Below are 21,622 nucleotides of genomic sequence, written 5' to 3' on the forward strand. Positions count from 1 at the left end.
GCTGACTCGTTGGGAGGGGGCTGGTGGTGGTGGACTGTAGGTGTGTGCATGGCATCACTTATAGCCACGGCTCTCGGCATGGGGACCCTCTTCAGCGCGGTCCGCCAGCACTGTAAACGGAGGAGGAAGAAACGATCGGAACGGAAAGGTAGTGTTTTAATTGCTGTAGGGTTGAAACAAAGCACTGGGGGGGGTCGTAAACGTGGGATTTTTCAGGTGAAGTTTGAACCTTCATTGCTAAGTGCAACTTCAGTGTTTTCAGTTTGGTTTTATAGAGTAAAAGAAATGTTGAAGGATCCTATTCAAAATATCTCCCAACATTTTATTTTACTTAGCTTTCAAAGTTCAGAAGGAGAGTAGTTTTTAGTAAATATGAAACTTCTCTAAAGCTGCAGCTTTCTGACTTTTACTTGCTTCTAATAAGAGTTTTGTTTCACCTGTCAGGTTATGCTTTCTTGCGTATATGCCATTCTCTGTTAACATAAAACATTGGGTAGACGCTAAATTTTTCTTTTAGGGTATATCTAGTTTTTCCTCAATGATGAGGATAAACCAAGATAACTGTTAAAAAGGTCCTCCACAACCTTTTTTTGGTGTAGTGAATATATAGAATATTCAAACAAAAGAAACACAAGTTGTATCTCTCTTTGTACTTGTGCAGTATGTACTTGATAAACCCAATATTTAGTTAAAAATCTTTCCAGTAGTCTCTTGGGAAAATAAAAGTGAATACTGTTGTTTAGGCTACTACATTTTGAAGTATTTCTGGTGTTCTTCCTATCTTTGGAAATACTCTGTGGGAAATGGAGAGTTCAAAACCAGGAGAGGGTTAGACGTGTAAATATACTGTACTTTTTCATGACTCCACTTAAATTAGCATACATTTAGATGTCGCTTTCCTGTTTGGCATGTAATGCATTTAGAAAAGGAAAGTTTTTTGCAGTACTGCTTGCAGTCTAAATATTGCAGGGTGTGCTGCTATGCAGAATCACTTGGCTTCGGTGAGTGTATTTAGCTAACAGCTGGACTTCGGTTTGTCGCTCCATGTTAAGAGCAAAAATCCCCTTTACTACACCAGCATAGTACAGTTGAAACTTGAATTTATTTTAGCAGTATACCTGAGAGAAGGTGGTTCATGTAGCCAAGGAGCAGGCTTTCTCCACAGTCCTATTCCACATACAACATGCTGCATATGCACTGACCCGAATCAGTTAACTAATATTTATGTCAATTATTCTTTATTGTTATTTTTGAAAGCTCTGTAAATCTCTGAGCAGCAATTAAACTTTTTCCTTATATAAATTTTTCCAGTGCTCTGGGAGAGTGTTACTGTAGTTGTGGCACATATCCCCAAACAGGTTTTTAGGAACAAAACTTGAGAGTTTATTCACACCTGCTGTCCGAGGCAAATGCATGGCTTCAGTGGAGTCCTTTTGGAAGCTGTCCTTGCTCAGATGCCACCAACGATTACCCAATCTCAGTGCTGAAGCAGTGCGGAGAGTTTGTGCCTGTAGGACCCAAGAGGTTTCTGGATGTCTGTTGCTAAATGGATTATTCATAGGCAGCGAATGAGTTTATTATTGCAGTTTCACTGCATTATGAAAGCTGCTGGAATAAAAGTTTGGAAGGTCAAAGATGTCAAAAATGCTGTTCCTTCTTCATAGTGCAATGATAACGATTTCAGAAGTAATCAAACATGCCTTGGCAAGAGAGGAAGCTCTTTTCTGTAGTGAGCAGCCTGTGTTCAGAGTCCTTTTTCTGAAAAAAATCTACCCCCAATTTCTGGAAGCATACGTGGGTCCTATTGTATTTGGAAGGGCTTTTAAAATTTATTTTATTTTTTTTTAATTACCTAATCCTGTAGCTCTGGAAGCCAAGTGGGGGCTGGGGTGGGGGTGGGGAATCCATGGACTACAATGGGAGCAAGTTTGGAAGATTATTCTCCTAATTAATATGTGTATTAAAAGTGCTGAGAAGTTCATTCTCTCTGCCCCAGCTAAGTACTGTCCCCTACACATTATATGTAATGTTTGAATTTTATTCGCCAGGAAAAGTAGATGTTATTTGGACTTCATTAATAAGTATATCTAATTCATTCTCTTCAAAGTGTTTTTGACTTTACAGGCATGGTTGTTAGAAGTTAGTTGTAATGGAAATCAGCAATGTGTTACTTCTATAAAATGCACAGTCTTCTTGCTCTAGTGATGTGCTTGGGATAAGGGAGTTGTAATGAAAAATACACAGCTTCCTAGCATAGCTTCCTACCGAAGGTGCTCTAAGAGGGACTTCAAGTGTACTTTATTCCTTGCTTTAGGCATCAAAGTCAGATCCTAGCCTTGGTAGGACAGTTTTAGAGTAAGGTCAAGTAGGATCAGTCTAGATCAGTTGAGCCATTGTTTGCCAAGTAAAGGGAGGAGTCTATGGATGTGTGTGGACCCCATGAACCAAGAATCTGTATCTGTTAGTATAGTAAAATATTATATATATGTTAGTAGTTCTTTTTCTAGCTCTTCCCTGCCTGGGAAGATGGCATGCACACGGCTTTGTATGCAGTGGGAATGTGTGTTCTTGAGTTGAAATGTAGTGATGGGATCATGTAGGTGGCAGAATCCCACCCCATATGCTCCCCTGAACCCCTTCCGCTCCATGCAAGGTGACTTTTGGTGCCTGCAGCAAATCATGTAGGGAACCAAAGCATGGGCAAGCATGGGCTTACTAGCCTGTGGTCTGTGCTAGGTGACTTCTGCAAAAGAGCAGGTCAGTGAGGAGAGCAACACAGGGGTAATCCACTATTGCAGTCCTGGGTGCTGGAGGAAAGTGCTGAGCACTGCTAACTTTTCTCAAGTGTATTTTTTAATACGGAAAGGATTGGGAAAAAATGTGGTTATTCATTATGCACCAAGAATGTATTTAGGCTAACTCTTAAACACATATGGTTGAACCTCAGAAAGATGCAAGCGCTTCATTAGAAAATGTGGACAGACAGCTTAGTGTCATTTGGCTGCATTACTTAGTACTCTAGCATTGCATCTCTTACGTGCCTTACAGCTGTTCTGTCAACTGTCCTTCTTCCTGGCTGTTTAGCTTAACACATGCTTCCAAAATCTGTTTAGCACACTTATTTAAATTAAAAAAACAAACAACTGTCTAAATTCTGTCTCTTGTAAACTTCAGTAATGCCACCAACGGTCTACATTGATTTATACAAAAATTTATGCAACTGGAGTTCCTGTTTACCTACGCTTTTAGCAGACAGGAGCTTGCTTTTCCTCTGCTTTAGGCAGGAGGAACAGGATGTTCAGCTGTGGGGACATGGTGCTGAGCCCAGACTGATAACCCAGCTCCTCAGGAGAGTTTATCCCTGCCATGGCAGCGTGAGGCAGCTGTGCAGCATTTCTTGCCTCTGTCTCGGTTCGGGTAGCTCCCTGGTCATGTCTGTAGTAATTCAAACAGGAATTGTCCAAGTCTTTTGTCCTTGAGCACACAGTGGTGCTGCAGGAGTAACTGGAGCCAGTTTGATGTGCTAAATAAGGTGACAATTATTTACAAGTCATGTTGATTACAGTCAACTAATTTCCTCATTTTACACTGGAGTTATGCTAATGCTATATAATGCAAATGTGGCAGTACAGTACAATGTTTCCTTAGCAGCTCTACTACTTCAGTAAGAACATTGGTTATTTGTTGGTTTTCTTTTTTCTAGGAGGGGAAAAATGTCTCTTCATACTTTGCTTCAAAAATAGTCACCAAGGCTAAAACTAATGGAAAAATTAAGCAAGGTCTAAGCCTACCTAGCTGTCCTGGTTTCAGCTGGGATAGAGTTAATTTTCTTCTTAGTAGCTGGCATAGTGTGGTTTGGATTTAGTATGAGAATAATGTCGATAACACACTGAATTCTTAGTTGTTGCTAAGTAGCACTTATCCTAAGTTAAGGATTTTTCAGTTTCCCGTGCTCTGCCAGCAAGCAGGTATACAAGAAGCTGGCAAGGAGCATGGCCAGGACAGCTGACCTGAACTACCCAAAGGGATATTCCATACCATCGGACGTCATGCTCAGTATATAACTGGGGGGAGTTGGCCGGGAGGGGCGGATCGCTGCTCGGGCATCAGTTAGCTGGTGGCAAGCAATTGCATTGCGCATCACTTGTTTTCTCTTGTTTGTTTTGTTTTATTCATTTTCATTACTATTATTATTGTTATTATTATTATATTTTTTATTACTATTATTGTTAGTGTTACATTTTCTTTTACTTTAGTTATTAAATCGTTCTTATCTCAATCCACGAGTTCTACTTCTTTTCCGACTCTCCTCCCCATCCCATTGGGAGTGGGGAGGAGTAAGCGAGCGGCTGCCTGGTGCCTAGGTGCTGTCTGGGCTTAAGACATGACACTAGCAAAGCAACAAGACTTGTGTTTAGAGTCAACAGCCATGTAAAAGCTTATCTTAATAAATACTTAAGCTTTAAGCAACATCTGAGTAACAGCACAGACCAAGGCGGCTGCTGTGCCAGCTGCCCAGCTTGTGCTGCAGGCTTGGCTCACTTTCTTACCCTCTCTCCAAGTTGGGGCAGCAGCAAATGTGAGCTTTGAAAATTTGGTTTGTTAGGACAGTGGTGACACTCTGTCTGGGCTGTGAGGGATGAACACCGCTGGGCATCATGCTTCTGAGGGCAATAAATCAAAAGGAGTGGTAGCCTCTTCCTATTTTTCTTCTAATTCAGGCTTGGACCTGATACTTGCATCAGCTCTTACTCTCCCAAAATCTCTCTGGCCTGATGCTGTGATAATTGCACAGATAAGAATTTCTCAGCCACCTGCTCACACTTTTAGTCTTTATTCAGTTACATATATGTGGTGGTGGTGTGGACTTTTAAAAATTGATGTGAAGCTACCTGTGGTCTTTAGGAATACCTCAACTACCTAAATCCTTTAAAGCATTTTATTGTCTTGGGACCATTTTATTTTACTGTTTCATACACATTGAAGTAAATAATTCTGAAAAGAATCTTTACTCAAAAGGAAAATTAATTTTTCAACAGCTTTCCAGGTCCTTTCTCAATCATGAATTAATTTATTTTCAAGGAAAATTTATCCTGAACTGATACTCACAAGCTTGGAAAATATAACATCTTTTGAAGCACAGTACTTTTAGTAGCATCTCACCTTTTTTCAAACATATTTGAAATGCTTGCTTTTAAAACAATAAATATGCTTTGGTTTCAATTAATAATTAATAAAAAATATTATTTATCACTTTGGTTTTGTTGTCTTTGCTAATCCGTTCAATGGAAAGTGTATTAAGTCTTCACACTCGCTTCAGTTATATGTTTTAAAACCCCAAATGTGGTTAGTAAGTACATAGAGTTTACATGATGTACTGTGTGCACATGTACAATATACAGTACTGGCAGGGGTAGTTTGAAAACAAGCGAGCAACCCTTTCATATCAGTATGCCAAGAGTTATAGCCTTATTGATAGTACAGAGTTAATTAGGATTGGAATTCGGCTTTCTCTATGGTAACAGGAAAGTAAATTTAAGCTGCTTTTATAGAGCAAATAGAAGTAGCCCGTTTAGCAAAAGTTCTACTCCAATTTCTAATCTCTTTAAGCAAAAAAAGCTTATGTGATTTGCATGATCCTCTCCCCTCCGTCCATCTGCTTTAGCAAGGACGATGACCAGGTGTGAGAGAGATGCCCAAGCTGGCACTGCCGCAGTGGAAGCATAGCACACTTTGTCATTAAAAATTGATGAGCCAGGCATTTCCAGCTCTTGCTGGGACCTGGATCAGACAGGGGTGTGATCCTGCCTGTCTGATGGTAGACTGCCTTGAGCTGCTGTGTTGCAGAGAGCCCAACTTGTGGCAGAGGTCTTCTTGAATATGTTGTGTTTGTGTTCAGAGTATGCAGCAGGTCAATATTTCAGATTTTCTGAAGTGGTGTCTTCTTTCCAAAGTCTGTTGCTTCCCAGCTGGGACTGGGGAAATCTCAACAGCTCGTTGTCTCTGGCTCTTCATTTGCGTAGCACTGCAACAAAAAACAAAGTGCCTAGGCGTCCTGTCCTCCTTTCCTGCCGCTGCGCCCTTGGGCATGCACATCCTACGTGAAAGTAGTTGTCTCCAAGCTCTAGGCATTTATTTTGACTTTCTCTGGAAAATACCTGTTTTCCCTTCCCAGTTCTCTCACTCATCCCTTCTTCCTTGGTAAGTATTTCTGGTTTTTCTTGGTTATTGCTGACACTTGCATACTTGGCATTGATGCAAGGATTGCTGCTCCAGGCCCTGGTGGTAGTGGGTCTAGGGACAGGCGGTACTGCAAGAAAGGCAATAAAACACATACTTGCCAACATTAAATAATACAGGCATTTGCAATTTCTTGTTCAGTGTAACACACTAGCATAGCAACACGATCGCTTGCAGTGAAAAGGCTGGTAATTCTTTCAGTATTAAGCAGTAGAGGCAGCTCTGCTGCCCCATTCAGCACAGCAGGGTGTATTATGGATGAAATCCAGAGGCTGTTGAAGTCAGAAAGAAAGGGAACTCTGATCAGCTCCCACTTATATGTTTGAAAGGCTTTTCTGACTCCGTAAACTCTATCTAAATGAAGATCGAGGTGAATTGTTTGTTTTACTCTGCTTAGTAAAACACACCAGTTTACCGGCAACTTCACTTACTGGTTGGTTTGTTCCCCCATTATTGCACTGGGACAGATGCTGTCACGAGACAGGGGCTCTGCTAGCCAGCCTGAAGTGAAGTAGCCAGGATTGTGGCTGCTGTAGCCTGCAGCTGGGGTAAAACGTGATGGGAAACTCTGCTTCCCCCTCAGGTCATTATGAGTATTTTAGTTTAGACGAGGAATAGCCCACCCAAACTATGTCAGCCATCCTCTGATGCTGAAGGGATCTGTGCTGTGGTTGGAGCCGTCTCATCTGTGTCAAACAAGGCCTCAGTATCCTAGGGGCTGAAGCCTATCAGTCTTAGTGGTGTGGGAGGAAACATAAATGGTACATTAAATGGCATTGCAATGAGATGTGGGCTCACAGACCTGCTCCTCAGTAGCGGTTTCTGGGACTGTTGGGCATTGCAGCAGGAGAGAGCTTTGGGGTGGGATTTGAGAGGATAATATTATAGCTTTCTGGGGTCTTACAGAGAGCTCATTCCTGGTGTGATAGTGCTCACACGAAAGCCTGATGGGACAGTGACGGCTGATGTCTTCATGGCATGAAGTTCAAACTGGTCTCACAGCCGTATGGGAAGTGGTGATGGAGCTGGGCTGGGCGTGAAGAGCCGCACAAGTTTTCTGCAAAGCAAAAAGCGTGGAGGAAGGAAAGCAACCTGCTGCATAGAAGATGAGTGCATGTACGTGTACCCAAGCTGGAAGCGATGGTCTAAGAAGCTCTTTGAATATGCACGTTACCTGGAAAACAGGAGTTGTTATGGACCAGCGGGGAGGTTGTGGTACACAAACAAGACGAGTGATGACAGGGGCACAGAAGACCAATTACCACTCTGAAACCCATGGTTTACCTAAAGCTTTGATGCACGTAAGATGGAGTTTACGTAGTCATTTTGTACAGTCTTTGGATTTAAAAAAAAGAAAACAAAACAGCTGTGGAAATTCTGTCATTTGTTTTAGGTGCTCCTGGGAGTCTCAGGAGAAGCAGTATGTGTGGGTCAAGTATTTTAGTTTTGTGCCCCTTGAAATTCTGCACTGCTGGTGACAAAATCAGCAGGGAGTTTTACTGCTTAAATGTCATATTTTTACGATCTGCTTGAATTTATGCTGTCTGGCTAGCAGGGAATCTGAACAGCTTCATTGTGCTCAGAAGTGTGGTTTTGCATCTTTTGTCATTGCCTCTCCTCTCTGTTTGTGCAGAATCCTCTTAGTTACTTAAATCGGTGCCTTCTCCAGACAGGGTTGGGGAGTGAAAAGGAAAAAATTGTCTTGCCTGAGCAAGGACACTCATTCGGGTCACAAACTGGGATGATCGTAAACATTTTGCAGTGGTGGTAGGAAATTCAGGATATCAGCAGGCGTGTGGGTTTTGGTTTTGAAACTGTGAAGTGATGACAAACATAGAGATATATTTCTTTCTCATTCTACTATTAGAGGCATAGCGTTAATTAGTGTAATGAATGCTAAAGGCACATTTAACATTTTCAGTAAGGGCTGCTTAGCTCCTGCTATGAAAAGTAAGCTGTAAAGATTGCAAATAGTAGTGTGCTGAGGATTTGTTTAGTTGGGGATAAACAGATTTAATTGTTCTAAATTACTGAATAACAGTATTTAGAACAGATATTGAAGTTGCAATCTTGTGCATCTCTCTATATATTTTAATGTCATTCTGCATTTCCCAATTTCTGATATTTGGTTTTGGACTACAAGTTTCTTGATGTTTCTGATATACATGTTTAACATTTACATTTTAATCGCCTATGTGTCAGGGGTTGCAGTTTTACAAAAACCTGTTTTTGAAGTGAGAGTTTCACTGGCAAGTCATGCAGTGATCCCATCCCTAAGTCATCTCCTGGCAGATCAGTGATGAAGTTTGAGTGTGTTCATCAGTAGATCAGTGGTTCAGCCAGCTGTTTGGACTACAGGGGTGGTTAGAGCTGCTTCCGTGGCTGTGGTCATGGTGAAGGGCTGCACCTGCATCATCCCCGTGGGTTATACTGCTGTTGAGTAATTAGCTGTGTTGTATGTTTTTGTATCCCTACATATCTTTCATTCTTGGATGGAAGTTTTTGTGGGATTTTTTTTCCTTCTTCTTGTGTTAGCAAAGGTAAAACCAAATTGACTTAAAAAAGAGCAGAACAGTGTAGTTCATTATGTTTGGCATTTAGGCCTGGACTCTGGATTTGTACCATGCTTTTGCATGCTTTGGATGAGGTGTCTGCTAAAAAATAAATAGGGGTGGAATACCTAGTTTCTGTTTGCAAAATTTGGTAATTCCATATTATGCACTCGGATTACTATAGTGTGCAATCTATGCATTAAGAACAACATCAGTGCAAAGTTCTGCCATTTGTTTACTAGCTAAAGCTGACCACAGTTTTAATGTAGAGTGGAATTAAAGCTAGATTTTCCCACAAGAGGTGGGAAGAGAGACGGAACAAATTCATTGTTAAGGAGCAGGCATCTGGCTATGTTAAAATGAGTGTTGATTTTACTGTGTCAACCTTATCAAGTGACCATGTTGGTTTATGTGGCTCCTCTTGTTGATAACTTTTGACTCTGTTGTCTTACACCAGTGCTGACACTTAAAGAAGTCTCAAAGCATTGAAGTTCCTAAGTATTTGACATTGGCAGCTGGATGAGAGACACAGATGTGTGTCCTTGCTGAGGGAAGGGCAAAATGTAATATAATAGAGCAAATACTTCAGTGCTATAAATTGTGCCAGCCCATACAGCGGCATGAAACCAAGCATCATCTTTTATGCCACCTACCTTCCAGTGTTCCCACATTTTTGAAGGCACAAACGACCTTTGCTTCCTGCCCTGATCTCCCCATCCTTTCCAGCTGCAGCCTCAGCCCTTGGTTTCACAAGGCGTTACCATTCCTGGCAGTATCCTCTTAAGACATCACCGTGCCTCTCTTCTTCCCAGCCATAGCACCCAGGTATTTTTGCTGGTACCAGTAGCAATATACCAGCAGTGAGAATCAGTTCCCTCATCTGATCTGGTGTATGTGACCACAGCCTCAGGCTGAATCAGGTATTGCTTGTTCTGCCGAGTCCTCAGTATCCTGAACACTTACCCACAAGCATCCATGCAATTGTTAACTTTTAAGATATGTACAGTGTAAGTAAAATGTCCACAGATAATTAGAATTTATACTGCCTGTGGTAAAAGTAAGCTAAATAAAAGACTGAAACTGCTGGGAGGTAGTTGTAGTATTCGAAATAACAAAAGAAGGTTGAAGTTTTGCCCTGTGATTTCTGTGACCTCTTTGTAATAGTTTTGGAGTAGAATCAAAGACACATTTAAAAGTAGGACTTAAATCTTAATTTAATCTGTCACCAAAAGGAATCAAAGTTTACAGATGTTACATGAGACTAGATTATCACAGAATGATTTTGCATTTGTACTGGACTTTACTTTCTTCAGGTACTTTTCCACTTTAGCTGTGGTAAAGAATCAGCAGAAAATGAGTGCATTATATTAAAAAAAAAATAAAAATTGCAATGCAGAACATAGAAAGTGTAACACTTAGTTGTCAATGCTTCAGAAAAGCTAAGAGGCAGCTGCACAAAATTCAACAGATTGGCAAGTACAAACCAAATTTCCATTATTTGATCCACTCCAGTGTAAGGATGCGAAGCCTGTTAATGCTCCACTACTTTTTCCTCACTGTAATAATGAATCTTTTGGTAAAAGTGTAAGTCCCTGTGTGGTTTAGGGGTTCAGTGTTGGAGCACTAGTGGCATTATGTGGTTGGAGCAATTACCTAGAAAGCAACAGATATTAGGTACTTGTTTAGTTTTCAGTAAAAACCAAACTGGAATAATAAAAAAACCCAAACCACAAAACCCATCACCCTTAAATTAGTGCTTTTGATTTGGGTAAAAGTGTTGCCTTCTTTCAAACCAAATGCTAGGTAGATTACATATTTTGCATGTTAGATGCTTATATTCACCTTTAGATCAGTCTTTCTTGATGAAATAAAAGTCCCTGTGGTTAATAAAATTCTGTTTCCTCACAGCCAGATAACCTATATGTCATATCATCTCAACACTTCTGTTAATAAGAAAATCGACATGTAGGAGAGAGGGTCACATTACCCACTCTGTCCTTTGCCTGATATGGGGCTACATCTTTCAGTCATCGATTATCATCTCTGGTTTAGGAGGGTTCTTGGGTCAGGATTTAACCAAACCAAACAGACATTCATCAGTTTGGTGCTGTGTAAAAAAATACGCATCTTCAGTGCTTTGACTGCTTGAATTGTCTCTGTGGTAACCTGCAGAGTGGATTTGACATTATTTTTGAGTTAAAAAAAAATACTAGTGAGATAAAGTAGTTCACATACTCTTTCAGACAAAAAAAAATTGTAGTTCATCATACAAAAACCCAAATTCTTGCAAACATTGTCGAATTTGCAATTCTGCAGCATGCACCTCAGCTACAGAAATAGGCACTTCGGGGTAATACTCTGTGAAAACTGAGCAAAAACCATGGACAGCTCAAAGCAAAGCCGGTGCCCAGGCTGCTGCTTTTAAAGGAGATTTAATGCTTTACCTTGTATGTTGGTACCTTAAAGCTTAAATATCCCACTCTCTCTTTTCCAGACAGAAGCAGTCTCCGCCAGCCAAGAAACCAGCAAAAATATTTCACAATGGATGTAGATGATGAAGAAAACATGAGTAAGATGTGTTTATTTACACAGTAATAAACTATGTAATAATTTCTGAAGGTGACTTTTTCTCACAAGTACAGGGACAACTGCGAAGAAACTTTGGAAGCACAAATTAAAATTATTTCTTTGTATGCTTTAAAATATGGTATGGAAGACTGAATCGGAGCTTTTGCATTAAAGGTGTTTTAAATACACATGGTTATATGCTAGTCTAGTTATACCTTGTGTCTCATTTTTCTTCCAACAACTGACTAATCAAACAAAGTACTTTCCTGTTTTGAACCAGCAATTGAGAAGGAGAATACTGGTAGTGCCAGTGCCGAGGGTTAGGGACCAGTCAGAATGGAGGGGCAAGACGAAGGAGATGGAGTAGAAGTGTATAAAATAAATGAGGGAAGGCAGAAATGGAGGAAGGAAAAGCAAAAGGAGAAGCTAGAAGAGCTCCCCGCAGGTCTTGCATGGCTCATTATTTTCATTAGATGCTGATTGTTCCAACCCTGAGATACCAAATTATTAAAGTACATTGAAGCACAAAAACAGTCAAATATAGTGATAATTTTGATGCATACACTGGCAAAGTGCTGCAAGGCTGCTAGCTCTGTGGTATAATTAAGATCTGATAACCTGTGGAGAAAAGTATTCTCATTAAAACATTATAAAAATATTTTTACTATTATTGGCCTTTCAGCTATCATTTTTGTGAATGAGAGAAAGGTTCCGTTGCTGCTATGCTGATGTGCTGTGCCTGACTGTAAATAATTGTATGTGATATAATAACAAATGTGCTTATTTTCCCCCTAAGTGACAATGGCTAACCAATGCATCTCTGACAAAGGCCAGCAATGTAGGAGACTTTGGAGCAGAAGAGTTGTAGTTCAGTCTGAAGGAGTTACAGAACATTTTTATTGGGAGATAAAGGAGTTAGATCATTGGGTTTAAAAAAAACCGACCAACAAGAAACACTACCACCCACCACCACCCCCCCCCCAAGAAAGAAAACCCCAACCTAAAAATATTGTCTGGACTAGAATGAGTCTTTTTTTCTTCAACTGAAACAGTGAACTCAACTAGAATATGCTTGCTAACACTTTATTTGCCTTGGTATAAAAGAAATTACTTCAGATGGATCCTTTAGCTATTTCTAAAAGTGGTCTCCTTAAGGAGGACTTCAAAAAATTAAGACCTGTATTGGATAATTCACATAAGATAATTTTTGGATAAAACATCCCCTTATCTCAATAACTGAGCATAAATAAAAGGTGCCTTCCTGAGCTGGAGAAAATACCATCTCTTTACAGGGGCATCCTGTAAGTGTCCTTAAGCAAAATACTCAATATTTGTCTGCTGCTGGGGTTTTTTTTTGTGTTAGTGCATCAATATGGGAAACCATTCACTGAGCTTTTTGTCTTGTCAGGAGGCTGGCTCCATGAAGTTCTTACAGGTTTGGGGCATGCATTTGTATAACCACAGTTGTCTCCCAGAAGTATGTTTTGAGATGTCTTCTGTACCATGTTTTTGAAAGGGAGCAACAGATAACAATGTCTGCTTGGATGAACCCAGTTAATAGAAGGTGCAAGAAGACCTTCCTGTGTCTGTATCCCCACACAAATATAATGAATTTGAAATGTTAAATTGTCAGATCTGGGGGGAGGGGGATCAAAGTTCAAATTCTCGAGTTCTTCACCTTGATTTGTGCAAAGATTTTTTAAAAAAATTATCTTTATTTATTTTTATATCTCTTAAGATTGTGAAGTGCGATAGCAGAAGTTGCCTATTAAATTTTTTATTATTTTATGTAACTCCTTTTTGGGGAAGTATCTTAACAGGAAAGGAAGGTGGGCATATGCAATATTTGTAGCTTGCAGTTGCATAACTTGAATTGCTCTGCAGAAGTCAGAATTAAAATTGGTTTGGTTCAGCTGAAATGTAAGACAGTGATGAGGTTACATTAATATCCCTGAGAAAATACAATGTTTCAGACTTCAAGTTTTAAGGTCTTCCTCCTTTATCCCTTGAACATAGAGAAGATGTTACAAGAGCTATGGGGGAAGATATTTTTTTTTAAAATGTTTTTATTTGGTTTTCTATTGCTTTGCATGGAGGGTATGTCTGCAGCATACCCTACATATTATGTCTGCAGCCCATCTGCATATTATCTCAGCATCAAATTAGAGCCCCATGGTAGCTTCAATACAATAGAAATAAATAATTTGCTAGGTGTTGCCTATCCTTATCGATTACCTTATGGGCAAAGGAGAAGTGGGGCATTTTGCAGAACACTTGGGACACTAGCATGTGGCCATCCTGACCTTTCTCTTTGATCATTTTCCCCCTTTTTCTGAAAAGATGCTCAGAAGAGATCACGTGGGTTTTTTTCTGCCTGTGTTTTATGAAAAAATTACTTGTTTAGAATTTCCTTAGGCCAGTAAATGAGAGCAGCAGTGTAAGGGGTAGCTAGAAACATCTTTTGGTTCAGCTAAGAGTCATCTAAATTTAATTAAGTGTGCTCTAGATCAGACAGAGCAGGGAGAGTGTTGTCTCTCAGCGAGCAGGTAATGGAAGTTCCCCAATGGATAAAGTGTCTTAATTACAGACACTTTTTAGTTACAGGGAATAAAACCAAAAATAAACCAACACCCTCAGACAGAAGATTTCTTTCTTTATTCACAGGAAAATTTCCTATGCCTCTTTCCTTCTTCGAGTGCTCTCAGGTTTGTAAGCCTCTCAAACAAGATTCCAGGGGCAGGACTTTTCTTCCACTGAAGTTGTCTGCATGTGATACTGTCAGCTATGATTTTTACCAAGGCAGCTTCTACAGATGTCAGTGAAATCTCTAGTCAAAGCTGCCAACGATCTTTAGTGACTAGAAAATAAACTAGTCTTGAAAAATGTCTTATTCTTAAATCATGGGTAGTGTTAATGTTTAAGAAAATGGGATCCCATTATCAAGTGTTTATATCTGTATTAAAGCTACTATAAAGTGTTGAATACAGAGCAGCTGTGATGGACCTCAAAGGGCTCTCTAAAGCATTCATTCCTTGAAAACTTATTTAAAGAATGGAAACCACATAGACTTGAAAGTATATTTAAAAACTAGGATTAGACTGGTTTTGAACCTCTTGATTTTGGGGTATGTTAGGAGATAGACCAAGACTGTGTAACCTTTCTGAAGGAAGACATATGATGTTATCATATAGAAGTTTAATAAAAAAAAAAAAGGATAATGAAGAGCATCCATTACTGAAACCAGAGATTTTTTTATAATTCAGATGGTAATTTTTTTCTCTTGCCAGCTCTCTCCTATGCTTTATACTTTCTAATGGTGTTTTAACATTCACAGTTCTCATTTTCCTGCCTTATTTTAGCTGTGATGATGACAGCACAAGGCTTAATACTGGTTTCCAAATCAGACCAATAGACTTTGAAATTATCTAAGCTGGTTTTTAGAACATGCATGGAGTGGTGGTCCATGTCTGCTGTGACCTCTGCTTTAGAGCAACAAAATTTTGTTCCTTTTGAGTACTGATGCTCCCAGCTTGAGCTGTGATGGGATCCTGAATCAGCCAGAGCTTTCAAGGGGTAAAGATGCCCTCCCTCATTCTCTTGGAATGAGTGAGACACTCCCCAAAGTCTTACAGTCTCTAAACCAGCATATTACTGGAGTGAATAAGATGGCAGAATAGATCAAGAAGAGCAAATATACAGTGCATCCAGCTGTGGGTCCACTGCTGTGAGAAGAAGAGGGTGACTTCAGGACAAGGGACAGTTAGAGCCCTGTAGTATAGAGAAGGGATGACAAGGTTGCAATACTAGAGAGATCTGTAAAATCATGAGCAGCACGGAGTGTTTAATATTAGAATCATCAAATTGAAAAAATACCAAATAAAAAACAATAGATGCATTAAGTGAGACTAGCAGATGGGGGTTCAAAGTGAGCAATGGGAGATGTTTTCAATGCAATGTGAAATGAAATTGTGAAATGCATTGCTCAGGACATTGTGGATACCAAGGGTTTATGGGGTCTTGAAAAGCAGTTAGAAAAATTCCTGGGGAAAAGAAAACCCATTGGTGGCTCCCTGCCATGCTCACTGGGACAGCCCAGAGCTGTGGCTCCCTGCAGGCTGAGAGGCTGCCCTGGGAAAGGGTCTCTGTGTCCTTGCTCTGGTTTGATACCCTCTCTTGGGGTCTGCTGGTGGCCCTGTCACAGGTGGGGAGCTGGGCAAGGTGAGGATGAGCTAGTCAGGCCATTCTTAACTTCTCTAATGAGGTGAGATGCCTGGAAAAGGGAGAGCTGTTTCTGAACAGCAGTGGGAGGCTGGGCTGGAGGATTTACTCTGTGTCAGAATATGGATAAGATTAAACGAGATGACTTCTCTGACTTTAATGGGTGGTGATAGCTAATCTTACTTTTTGACTAATCTGTCAGATCTTCTCCAGCCCTAAGGTAATTGGAGGACCTCACAACTGCTGGCCAGGACAGGCTAAAGAAAGGGACCAAAAGCGCATCTTCACCCTCAGCTGGAGAAGCAATTGCTCTTTCTTGCAGTCCAGTGTGACTCTGTGGGTTGAAACAAACCCAGGTCCTTCTGGTTCACACAGAAAGTCTTTTTCTTTCCATCACGTGCAAGGCTTGGATTTGGATCACCTCCACAATGTAGAAACTTGCCTACTTTCATGTTCTCTGGGTTTGACTCAGGCTACTAGCTCCCTGCTTGCTTTCTCTCCTAGTTTTTTCCACCCTGCAGGTTCTCCAAAGCTAACAAGCCTAGTAGCTCTCAGGCAAGGAGTAGTTTTCTTCCCTTCTTTCTTATTGAGACAAGGTAAGCATGCAAGTTTCTTTCCTGCTTTCAACAAGTCCCCCCTCTCTGTCAGGTCATCGTTTCCCCTGCCTGTGTCATGAGATGGATTAAGGAGTTCCTCCAGCTGCCATATTTACATGCAAAAGTTCTTTATTTTCACGTTCAGCTGGAGCCTATTCAAGTCGTATTTTCCTTCTGTGGTTTCCACAGGCACTGGTAGTAGTCTTCATATAAACAGAAAGATAAAAACAGAGGCCATTAATTAGTGTTAATTAAATGATTTCTGTTTAGCCTGAAAGTCATATTGGTTGATAGCAAATTCCTGGTGCTACTAGTAAGAGCAATGTTCCAGACATGGTGTTTTAGATGAGATGTAATTTTTGGAGATTACAGCTTCAGGTAAGAAACTAATTGTAAGGAAAGATTTAAAAATTCACTCTATTGTCCTTAGATTCCTTCACCGTGTGTGTGTATATATATAAAGAATATATATGCATTAACACTGTGTTGACAGCTGTGTTCCTATAGCACACATTCTGCAGACAATATAACTTGTGACTGAACGTTAACAAGAAATACTTTATTAAATTTATCAGATTTCTAGCAATGAAATGCTTCAGAATATTTAGTGTTTAATTCTTGGCTGAATTTAATTAACTGGAATTTAATGTTCAGTAATGTACACGTCTTTATTGTGCTACTGTGATTTAACAAAAGTTGTTCCTACTTCGGCTTTTTCTTTTGATCTTTTTTTTTTTTCTTCTTTTTTTCTCTTCGAGCACCGAAAGGAGTAACCTATCGAGCTTTTGCTGGAGGATGTTATAAATGAAAATTTAGTAACCATTCCATCAGCTTTGTAACCTGGGCGAAGTGATGTGTGCATGGTAGGGGATTCTTAGGGAAGACCTAAAGTGTGGCTGAAATTTGTCACTCTGAAAGAGAGCTTCCACCTTGGTTTGTTCTCACTTCAATTAATATTTATCACCTAGTATCAATGTAGATGTAATACAGATATTTTGAAGTTTTGGAACAGAGGAGTTAGAAATACTTGACCTACTAAATTTGCCTTTTCATTCACAAATGCCAATATAAAGCACAAATAATTAATTTCCTTAGTTTCTCTATCAGGGTAAAAATGAGGTCTTTGCAGTTATAGCAAATCCAATTCTTTGAATATACTTCTGACATACCATTACCCCAACTTTCTACTTTAGAAATCATTAAATTAATATTACAGTGCCTTTTTATTTCCCCATTGTAATATCACGATTGTGATTGCACAGCTTTTGTCATACTTCTTGTATTCTGCATAGTCTTAAGAGAGGATCTTTATCATGATTTTTGGATTTGTAACTCTGTGACAGCAGTTTGCTTACTTGCAAGGAATTACAAAATAGCTTGTAAATGACAAATACAAAGTTTCTTAATAGAAGGCTGTGTGGAAGTATATAAAGTAGCCCTGTGGTCATGTCAGCACAGCGGACAGCTGTATTTCCTGAGCAAATTGGGGTGAGGTGAAATGAACATCTAAGACAGACATAAAAAAAGAACAAATTGGGAGAATATGGAATAGCTAAAGAGAAACAAAAGCATTCAAACACTCTTCAGTCATGGTGCCTACCAAAGAGCTGCCTAATTTTTCATGGCTCAGGATTTATTTATGTAATTTCTCAATTTGAGCAACTAAAATCACTGAGAAAAAAAAGTAACATGACTAAAATAAGAATATAGTAGAATTAATATCCATCTCCTAGTGCTGGTCTTAAGCATCCATTTTTATTTTACTAATGGTAGTTATTTGTTTTTTAAGTGTATGCTACTATTACTTATATTTCTGGCTTAAAGCATTTTTCAGGTCAAATGTAACTTACAAGTAAAAGTTTTGTTCCAGCATGATTTAAATGAAAAAAAACACCCAAACAAACAACCTACGCTGTTTTTTTTTTGCTATATGTCTGTATCAAATACATAGTTTGAAAATCATTCTTGAGTGTGTTATTTCTTGAATTATCAAGAGGTTGTATTGCATTATCATTATCTCTGATTGTATTGCAAAACATTTAACCTGTGAGCACACATCACTTAACCAGTTACAAAGAGAGATAAAGGAATCTATAAATTTTGCATTTACAAGATCCTGCAACGAAGGCATTGTAAGTTACTCTTTCTGGGCACCGCAGGTTCGAGCAGCACTGACGTTAAAGAAAACCGCAACGTGGACAATGTTCCCCCCAAGGAAGGCGGTGGGCAAGGCGCCGGGGAGGGGATGCAGCTCTCCAACGGTGGTGGCAGCAGCAGCAGAAAGCGTCCTTTGGAGGAGGGCAACAATGGCCACTCCAAATTTCGCCCGAAGAAGAGGAAGAAAACACCTGGCCCTGTTCTGCCAAAGAACGCCCTGATGCAACTTAATGAGATTAAACCCGGTTTACAGTACAAACTCCTCTCCCAGACAGGGCCGGTCCATGCCCCCATGTTCGTGATGGCAGTCGAAGTCAACGGGCAGGTATTTGAGGGGTCTGGCCCGACGAAAAAGAAGGCCAAGCTTCACGCCGCCGAGAAGGCTCTGCGGTCTTTTGTCCAGTTTCCAAATGCCTCAGAAGCCCACCTGGCAATGGGGAGGACTCTGTCGGTCAACACGGACTTCACCTCTGACCAAGCGGACTTTCCCGACACCCTTTTCAACGGGTTTGAAACACCAGTCCCTTCCGATGCTTCCTTTTACCTAGGGTCCAATGGGGACGGGTCCTTTAGCTCTAGTGGGGACTACAGTTTGCCGTCATCCGCCGTAGCCAGCAGCCTTTCCCAGTCTCCTCTTCCTGCGCCATTGCCCTACCCCTCTGCCAGCGGGAAGAACCCTGTCATGATCCTCAACGAGCTGCGGCCGGGGCTGAAGTACGAGTTTCTCTCAGAGAGCGGGGAGAGCCACGCCAAAAACTTTGTCATGGCTGTGGCAGTGGACGGTCAGACTTTTGAAGGCTCAGGAAGGAATAAAAAGCTGGCAAAAGCTCGGGCCGCACAGTCAGCCCTGGCATCCTTGTTTAACATGCAGCTGGACCAGACCCCATCTCGACAGCCCATTCCCAGCGAGGGGCTTCAGTTACACTTGCCACAGGTAGGAAGCCCTTTGGGTTTTGTTGATGTCTTTGGGTAATGACCAAGAGTAGCCAAGTGATACATATTAAGTCAGCTTGAACAGCTTTTCTGCTGTTTATTCTGCTTCTGTAGGTGTCTGTGTGCATATATGTATATATATTTATGTATATATTAGGTGATTTATCCACTTATGGCTTCTGACAATTGTATGAACTCTTTGTATTCTGTTGGACAGAGAGGAGGCTTTGTTGCTTATGCTTTCAGCCTTGATCATGTCATGTAAGAAAGCACCAATCCCAGTGCAGTGCCAGCTTGGATTATGGTTTGTTGAAAGGTTGAATTGCATCTTGCTCATCTTAGGCAGTGAGATTTAGATGGAGTTCAAGTCAGAATTACTGCTTTAAGTAAAATTATTATTTGATACAACAATTTTTAGCAGAGAAGAAAATTGTTCTCTTCTGCAAACTGAAATTGTTGGCATTATCAGGGCTGAATAATGGAAGTCAAGGACAGATTAAGTGAGGCTGATGCAGTCACCAATTATTTCCAGCGTCTAAATAAGTGACATACTCGCAGTGCATGTATCCAAGATGTGTTTAAATAGCTGTCATCTAAAGGTTTATGCTCTAATCAACTTTAGTTAGTAAGCATATGTAAGTTATTTAGGCAAGTAAATCTGGATGAGAAGTAGTTTAAATCAAATAACGAACATACCAGACATAGACCAGAAATTTAAAGTAGCTAGAATGATTAATTTTTAATTTTTTTTAATGAAGAAAAATTTCTCCCTTATTTGCTTGCTTATGTTTCTCCTCAGTCAAACTAAAGTAATGATTGTTCGACTACCCTTTTTCTACTGTGTCTCTTGTGTCTTTTTAATGATATTACATGCCTGTCTGAATTCAGATACTTGCCTGTGACTTTTTTGTGACTTTCTATCTGTTTATTATGAGAATTTCAAGATTTTGACCTTTTCCATCTCAGAAACATTGTTTTAGATTTCATTAAAATTATAAGGCACTGGTCTGATTTGATAACATGGAGTCGAAGAGTATAAGTAGATGTTATGACTATTTTAAGAATGTTGTTTTCTCAAAATGCATGGACAATACGCATCGTTTAGAAATTCTTATATGCTTTCTTTTTTAATGTTGCACAATTATTGCATTGTTGATCAATGTTTCCTTCACTTTCAAATCTAGGATCATGCTACTTCAGGTAGTTACAATTTCTTCCATAGATTCAGTAATTTCAGACTGTGTTCTCTGCTCTGCTTTTAAAAGTAGATATGGCCCCAGACACCAAAAAAATTTCATTGCCAGTCATTTATGTGTTATTAGTTCTTGAATCAGTAAAATGGTGAAAATGGGAACTGGCATAGGGAAGCTGGAAGGTGAGACGTGAGAGAGGTGTCATTCTAAGAGGGTAAAGTTGTTTTCTGCCCAGAAGCCCAGCATATAACAGCTTACACAGCCTCTTTTCTTTAAGGGACTTTGATGGGATTGCTGGGAGGTGCTGGATTTTTCTGAGCTCCTTGCCTTTGTCAGGTTTTGACCAAGTCCCAGGTAGCTGTCCCAGAGCTCATGGGATGACCAAGGCATTTGAGCGTAGAGTACAGTGTTAAATAACAGAAAAGCAAATCATTCAAACATTATTTTCAGTTTTTTCCAGTGCTCCTACACTGACCTTGTGTACAACAAAGCATGCCCCAGGCCTAGCTTGCATTTCGCCTGTCTTATAGGTGTGCATTGAAAAAGGCTGCTCTGGTGTGGAGGAGAACCCGGTGGGCTTTAGGAGTAACGCCAAATATGCTGGGTGGGAAGGGAGAGGTTGCCGGTACTGCCTCATGTAGACTCGATTCAAAGCCAGTTATTTATTCAGAGGCTTTTGATCAACTTGTCATCAGGACATCATCGCCCTTTCTGCACTTTGCTGTGTTGTGTGACTTTGCTTTTAATTATAATTAGCTGTCAAGTTATTGGAATTATATCAGGTCTGTTACTAGTGATTTTTGGTCTGGTATGTATTAATGATTAATAAGGGATTTAAGCATTTGTGATGTTTTCAGGTCCTGCTTTATTTCTCTTTTTTTTTTTTTAAACTCTGTGAGTTGTTTTATTTTTTTACAGAGTGTTTACTCAGGATGTGTAAAGATGTTAAATTTGGAGATAATCCTAAAGTGGGTGAAGTTGCAAACATTGGAGACTACAGGAACGATGTAAATGAGGATAGGATTTGTTATAACCCATAGACCAAATAAAATGCTGATTGGGTTGGAAAAAAATGGAAGCTGGAAACATGTAAGGGGAGGAAAAATCCAAATACCAAATGCTTAGTGAAATAATAAAAGTACAGTGTGGTTGTGCCGATGAATAT

General features: G+C 40.0%; 1 protein-coding gene across 6 annotated transcripts in view; it reads left to right on the forward strand.

The window, feature by feature from the left end:
- The window catches only part of ADARB1 (adenosine deaminase RNA specific B1), an 87,416-nt gene that overhangs the window by 29,159 nt on the left and 36,635 nt on the right, over positions 1-21,622 (forward strand). For 4 of the 6 annotated variants that reach the window (XM_049797194.1, XM_049797506.1, XM_049797256.1 and 1 more), the window contains exons 3-4: positions 11,287-11,361; positions 18,334-19,265. In XM_049797194.1, the coding sequence (XP_049653151.1) occupies positions 11,334-11,361; positions 18,334-19,265 (960 nt within the window). In that variant the 5' untranslated portion in view covers positions 11,287-11,333. The other 2 variants (XM_049797368.1, XM_049797446.1) reach the window with 2 other exon arrangements.

The sequence above is a fragment of the Accipiter gentilis genome, chromosome 1, assembly GCF_929443795.1.
Source record: "Accipiter gentilis chromosome 1, bAccGen1.1, whole genome shotgun sequence".
NCBI lineage: Eukaryota > Metazoa > Chordata > Aves > Accipitriformes > Accipitridae > Astur > Astur gentilis.